At 37.7% G+C, this 7,286-nt stretch overlaps 1 protein-coding gene across 1 annotated transcript; it reads left to right on the forward strand.

Annotated features, from left to right (window-relative positions):
- The first annotated feature begins 353 nt into the window (after positions 1-353).
- On the forward strand, positions 354-4,298 carry LOC131336378 (uncharacterized). Its single transcript, XM_058372178.1, has 2 exons — positions 354-3,040; positions 3,153-4,298. Exons 1-2 carry the CDS (start codon positions 365-367, stop codon positions 3,921-3,923), a joined length of 3,447 nt encoding a protein of 1,148 aa, XP_058228161.1. The 5' UTR covers positions 354-364; the 3' UTR covers positions 3,924-4,298.
- Positions 4,299-7,286: the final 2,988 nt, after the last annotated feature.

Below are 7,286 nucleotides of genomic sequence, written 5' to 3' on the forward strand. Positions count from 1 at the left end.
TTTCACAACCCATGGGGAATTGCGGCATCGAACAGGTTCACTGATGCCACAGCAGGGTAAGGATGCAAAGTATGCACAACTGTATATTTTTTATCTTACTTCAGCTTTGGAAGTCCGCAATCGTAACAATGAGCATTTGAGAAGGGATGTATTAGAAATAATCTAGGATACTCTACTGCAAGTTAATCCATTTGTGGATAAATTTCGTCAGGCATATGCAATTCTGGAACAACTGGATGTGGCGGGACAAACTTTACCAACCCATCTTCACTATAGTTCGTCAAAAGATCAACAAACGTATAATCTACCAACAACAGATGAAATTGCGGTAGTCATACCAGGAGATGGATCTAAAGCCAATGGCATGAGAGATATTGTCTTGCATTTGAGGGGAGATAATCACTTAATGCAAATTAACGAATATCACCCAGCTTATTTGTCATTACACTACGTCTTGCTATTCCCACGTGGAGAACTTGGATGGGAACCTGAGATGAAACAGTGGGATGTGAAAAATAATCAACTTGCGGCAGTGCGACTAACTCAAATGGATTTTTATAGTTACCGTTTATTTGAGCGTCATACAGAGTATTCAACCATTTTGAGAGGAGGAAAATTGTTCCAAGAGTTCTTAGTAGATGCTTGGGCAGCAACTGAGCAGAATCGATTGACATACTATAAGCTTAATCAAGTGAAACTTCATTCTTCTCTATACCAGGATTTGACTAATATTGGTCCTAATGGCTTGAACCCTGATCAAATTGGTCAAAGGTTTATTTTGCCATCTTCGTTCACTGGTAGCCCAAGACATATGTTTGAGATATTTCAAGATTCACTGGCTATCACCAGATATAACCATCATCCTGATATTTTCCTCACCATGACTGCAAATCCTAAATGGCCGGAAATTACTTTAGCTCTATTGCCCCATCAAACCGCTGTTGACCGTCCTGATTTGGTTTCTCGTGTTTTCAAGTTAAAGAGGAAGGCTTTGATGAAGGAGGTTGAACAAAATAAAGTGTTTGGTCAGAAAGTTGCCCATGTGTACACTATTGAATTTCAAAAATGTGGTCTGCCACATATGCATGTACTATTCTTTCTTAAAGGTGGGGATAAAATTCGTACTTGCACCCAAGTTGACCAGTTAGTTTGTGCTGAATTTCCAAATCTAGAAGATGATCTTGAACTTTTTGAAACGGTCATAAGCTGTATGGTACATGGACCATGCGGTGCTCGAAATCCGCATGCAGCTTGCATGGAAAAAGGAAAATGCACTAAGAGGTACCCTCGCAACTTTGTAGAAACAACCACCATGGAAGAAAATGGATATCCCATCTATCGCCGTCGTGATGATGGGAAAGTGTATATTGTCAGGGGGCATGAAGTTGATAACAGAGATGTCGTGCCATATAATCCTCATCTATCCAAAATGTTCAATTATCATATTAATGTTGAAGTTTGTGCAAAAATGAGATGTGTAAAATACATTCACAAGTACATTTACAAGGGTTACGATCGAACCACAATGGTGTTAGGATCGGCTAGTGAAATTAAGCAATACCTTGATGGGAGGTACATTGGATCGCTAGAAGCTACTTGGCATATATTCGATCATCATATGCACGAAGAGGTTCCAACAGTTACCCGACTCGCTCTACATTTACCTGGAATGCATCGTGTTAATTTCAATCCCAGGGAGTCATTGGAAGACATTATTGCTAGATCTGCAATAGAAAAGTCAACTCTAACTGGGTTTTTTGCATGGTATGCTGCCAACCCTAATTCTACCCCCTATACTTACCAAGAATTTCCACAATTCTTTGTTTGGGACAAGACAAATAATGTGTGGACACCAAGAAAGTTTGGGTTCACAATCGGGAGGATGTACTTTGCCAGCCTTAATTGTGGTGAGAAATTTTACCTACATTTGCTATTGACTATTGTTAAAGGGCCAAAATCTTATAAAGACTTACGCACAGTAGACAATGTTCTTTATGATACTTTTAAGTCGGCATGTGTTGCTAGAGGGCTTTTGGAAGATGATGATGAATGGGTTCAATGTCTTGAAGAGGCTGCAATAATGCAAACCGGGTATCAGTTGAAGAGATTATTTTGTGTTATTCTTACACAATGCTCACCACTGCAACTGTTGGAATTGTGGAAGCGATTTTTTATAAATATATGCGATGACCTTGCGCATAAAATTCACACATTATTTGGCATTCTTAACCCAATCGAGGCTCAAATTGAAGATTATGGTCTGTATCTTCTCAATCAGATGCTTGAAGAATCAGGTAAGAGTTTACTTGACTTCCCACCTATGCCACAACCTATCGAAAATTGGAGCATAGATGTTGGTAACAAATTGATTTTGGAGCATCGACAACTTCATATCCAAGCACAACAGGCAAATACAGAGACTAATATTGGTTGCCTTAACATTGATCAACGCAATGCTTATGATGCCATCATCTGCTCTGTCTTCGAAAATAAAGGAACTACTTTCTTTTTGAATGGGGGTGCCGGCACTAGAAAGATGTTTTTGTACAACATAATTGCACATAAATGTCATAGTCTCAATCATATAGTGGTTATTGTTGCTTCATCCGGAATTGCTTCTCTGTTATTGGAAGGAGGTCACACAGCACATTCAACTTTTGCCATCCCATTGGATGTGTTAGAAAATTCTATCTGCGGGTTTACCAAACAATCTCTACAAGCAGAGTTATTTAGAGAAACAAAATTGATTATATGGGATGAAGTTCCTATGCAACATAAATATTGCGTTGAAGCAGTTGATCGCACATTACGCGATATCCGTGACAATCCTAAACCATTTGGGGGAACCACCGTAGTGCTTGGTGGGGATTTTCGTCAAATTTTGCCAGTTGTACCCAAAGGAGTTCGTGAGGAAATTGTTAACGCATCACTTAAGCGTTCTGATCTGTGGGATGATATATGTGTCTTAACATTAAATTTGAATATGCGATTGAATACAACAGATCTTGCAAATGCTGCTTTTGCAGATTTTTTAATGGAGGTAATATTACATAATAATTTTGATTACTATTGACATTGTGTATTTTTTTAATGAATTAGTTATTCTTAGCACTTTTATTTGATTATTGATTTGTACTTCAATATTTTTTTAGGTTGGAACAAACCCTCTAGAAGTGGTACATCTTCCATCGACAATAGGTAGATGTCAAAATCTAAATGAATTATTGTCGAGAGTTTATCCCCAACTAGATGTGACAAATACATCGACCCCAACATTTTTAACTGAATGTACGATTCTCTCTGCTCGGAATGATGACGTGAATGCTATAAATGGAACTGCACTAAATATTTTCCCAGGAAATAGATACACTTATCTTGCTGCAGATAAAATGTCTGAGGATGACGGAATGGATAGAAGCATCAGTAACCGGTATCCCAATGAGTATCTTAACTCATTAGATCCTACTGGGCTACCGCCTTTTAAGCTAGAGTTGACAGTGGGTTGTCCTATAATAATATTGTTAAGAAATATTGCCCCAAAGGATGGACTTTGTAATGGCACAAGGATGATGGTTGTCAGGTGCGGCTCCCGTATTATTGAAGTTAAGATTTTAACAGGCGAGAAATTTGGCAAATTGGCCTTCATACCAAGAATATCTTTGTCACCGTCATCTTCAGATTTTCCTTTTCATATGACAAGACGTCAATTTCCAGTTTGCTTGGCATATGCTATGACTATTAACAAATCACAAGGACAATCAGTGAAATTTGTTGGGGTTGATTTGCGCACACCTGTGTTTAGTCATGGGCAACTATATGTGGCATTATCAAGGTGCACGTCTTTTGACCATATAATTGTCCTTCTCCCGGAAGGAAAAAGAGATTCCACTACCAATATTGTTTACCCTGAAATTCTGTTGTAGTCTGCTTTATCATACCAGATACAACGAGTTATAGAGTATTCTACTTTAGTTGACATATCCTCCCTTAAACAAATAACTTGGCATACTAACTGGGCTTCTGTTGACATATCATTTTTTTCTAGGATTGGGATCGAGAAGCCTTGAAGAACAAAAGGATCAATAGTCTTCAAGATTTGTAGTCTTCACATGTTTCTATGTTTTCATTTTAGAAGTCTCATTGAGGCAGGCATTTTCGTTAATGTGTATCATTTTTTAGTTTTATCGGTGTTTTGGATGGTATTTTTTGATTTGATCAAGTTTTAAGTGTTCAAGTTTGTTCTATGCGTTTTAGTTGGTTCAATATTTAATTACGTGTGTTGAATGTTCAAGTCGTGCCTTCAGGCACGGGCATGCGCTAGTGTGTGTGTGTGTGTATATATATATATATATATATATATATATATATATATATTTAATGGAGTAATTCTAAGTGTTATGGAAACGTGAAAAAGACATAAGGCCATCCACATTAGTATAATCAAAAGTCAATTATTTTTAAAGTTAACAATGTTGGTGCAAAAGATGGCTCACAATGGTACAATCAAGCTTAGCAACATTCTTAGAAATAATGAAATTTTAGGCTGGATAACCAAAACTAGCAACCTTTTTCAATAATCAAAATTTGTGGACTCCACACTACATAAATTAACTAGTTCGAAAATTTGTATACACGCGTGTTTCAACTGTTATTTTCTTCTTCAGATACTCTATATCTTCTTCACTTCACCCACAAACTATTTCTCTTTTTTTCCCTCAAAAAAGTGAAGCTCATATCTCTTAATCATCTATAATTTAACACATCGTCGCCGGATTAAGGTATTTCACTCTTCTTTCCCGTTTCTATTTCTTTCCCAAAAAAAATTTCATAATAGGATAATAGGAGGGAAGGAAGTCACCGATTTTTTCTCCAAAATTAAGGGAGGGAATTGATATATTTTTGCCCAAAAAAACTTAAAGGGAGTGAATGGCGGAAAATAGAGGGAGAGAGAGAGAGAGAGATAGATGTAGTGAAATTGTAGTGGACCCCTTTTTTTGGTTATGGACTAGAAGTGACTATTATAAACCTCAGCATTGTTAAGCTTAGCAACCTCTTAAATGAATAATCAAAAACTGATGTGTCAACTTTTGATTATCCTATTTTGAGTATACCACTGTGGATGACCTAATGAAGGTTTTTTTTTAAGTGTGGTGGTGGTGTGTTTTTGAAGTGCAAGCCACTTAGTTTTTGATGGTGTTTGATGAGTTGTTGTGGGTACCTTGATTTCATACCCACGGGTTCTTCACCTTCTCACTCAAAAGGCACCCGCCATCGCTCTCGTTATTTCGGGATCTGGTGTTTGATGGGTTGTTGTGGGTACCTCGATTTTGTACCTACAAGGTTCTTCCCCTTTTCACTTAAAAGGCAGGCACCATCACTCTCGTTGTAACGCTCCGAATTTTGGGAACGTTAAATAGACATTTTCATTGAAAATCTAAATAGAGTCTGGCTTAGTATTACATCATAATTCTCAAAAGAGTACTTTTATTCAACAAAAGGAGGGGAAACTAGGGTTCCTATCTACTGCCCTGCCTGCTCCTCCATCCTAGCCAGCTCCTCAGCTCTGAAAGTCTCCAAGGTGTAGAGTTCTCCCTGTTTATCTATAAAGTCTGACACATTATACCTGTGTCGCCACCAGTATAATATGTCAAGATCACCAAAGGTAACACCATGAGCTACGAAAGCTCAGCAGAATAATCTCATACCCGCTAACCCATAAATTACACATAATAGGGCATAGAATCAGTGAGATCCACATAGCACATGCGTATTTAACAAAACAATTAACAATGACACATCCACATTCACTATTCAACTAATGTTGGTGTCCGTGATTTCTGAGTTTTCTCCTACGCGATATCTCGTAAACCGTGTCTCCATTTTCCACTTTCCACTTTTCATTTTCCAAATCAACATTTTCAAAATCGTTTTTACACACTTATCCTCGGTTCCACCGCTCCGGGTTCCTAAGTATCCGCACAATGGTTCCGCCGCTCCGGGTTCCCATTGGCACCTCTCCGCGATAACCAAGCCACACACCCTACCTCGGTTCTGCCGCTTCGAGTTCCCAAGTATCCGCACAATGGTTCTGCCGCTCCGGGTTCCCATTGGCACATACACACACACACACACCACACAATGGGCTACCACGTCTTGCCTCATTTGTGGTTTCAAAATATTTCTTTTTTTCAAAACACATTTCATCATTAACCACACCCTAGGTGCCATGTTTCTACTTTCTCGATTTCTGTGTCTTGTTTTCATGCAATGACTCCGCGGTAGGACTTTTCACATACGTAATCATAAATCATTCATTGTAATCTTGAAACTAAACTAGCAAGATCATCCAACTCTATATTAATCATCATGCTCAAACCACAACTTAAAGCATAACGTCACATGTACGGACGCCTTTGGAGTGAAAATCACTTATGTTTTATCACACCACAAGTAATACAAGCAATTTATGTATGCATGCTCATAACCATTCTAAAGATCAAAATACGAATACTTCTTAATCAACATTAAATGCTTATCTTTCTAAATCCGTTCTTTCTTCTTTTGTGCAAAGTTCTAAACAACATATGTTTATTGAAGCAAAGGTCAATTATTCAACATGTTTATACATCCTTTAGCAAAATAAATTTACTAGCTGTCTTTCATGCATTTCAAACATTATAGGCAACTAGACAAACTTATATATATACTTAGAGAGAGTAGTTAGGGATATTCTACATGATCATACAACTTTTATACTTAGAATTAATGAGTAAGGAAAAATCTACCGTTCTTCTTGGTGGTAGGTACGGCTATGGAAAAAGTAAGTACGTCGAACGTAGTAACTTCCTACGGTGAGCTTCCGGTAGCTTCGAAAGAGAAAGGCTTCTCTCGAAACTAGATCTTGACTATACTACTAAACTTTTTGGATCGAAAGGATGATCGAGTGACGGTTTAGTGGCGGTTTTGGATGAGTTTCTTGAAGAACTTCAAGAAAAACTCAAGAACACTAAGAATAAGGAAGAACAAAGTAAGACTCAAGGATTCTAGAGAGAGAAGTTGAAAGGTTGGAAGGTGTGAGTTAAATGACAAGGATGAGGTGCTATTTATAGCAAAAGTCTTGGCTATTACCCAAGGAATAAAATTTTCCCTAGCAATTATTGTCCAATGGGTAAAGGGATAGGTATGGCCTTGTAAGGATGATGTACAAGTACTAACAATATCTAGGTATAAAAGACTAGATTTTTTTTATACCTTGGGTAAGATTTTAGGAAGATTTGATGGGAGAG

Source organism: Rhododendron vialii, chromosome 8a (genome assembly GCF_030253575.1).
Source record: "Rhododendron vialii isolate Sample 1 chromosome 8a, ASM3025357v1".
Lineage (NCBI taxonomy): Eukaryota > Viridiplantae > Streptophyta > Magnoliopsida > Ericales > Ericaceae > Rhododendron > Rhododendron vialii.

What these genes read in the sequence shown, in the direction of transcription:
- LOC131336378 (XM_058372178.1), top strand. Translation starts at nt 365, where the DNA reads ATGAGAGATATTGTCTTGCATTTGAGGGGAGATAATCACTTAATGCAA. An exon ending in TTGCAGATTTTTTAATGGAG is followed by an intron (nt 3,041 to 3,152) that starts GTAATATTACAT and finishes ATATTTTTTTAG; the next exon opens with GTTGGAACAAACCCTCTAGA.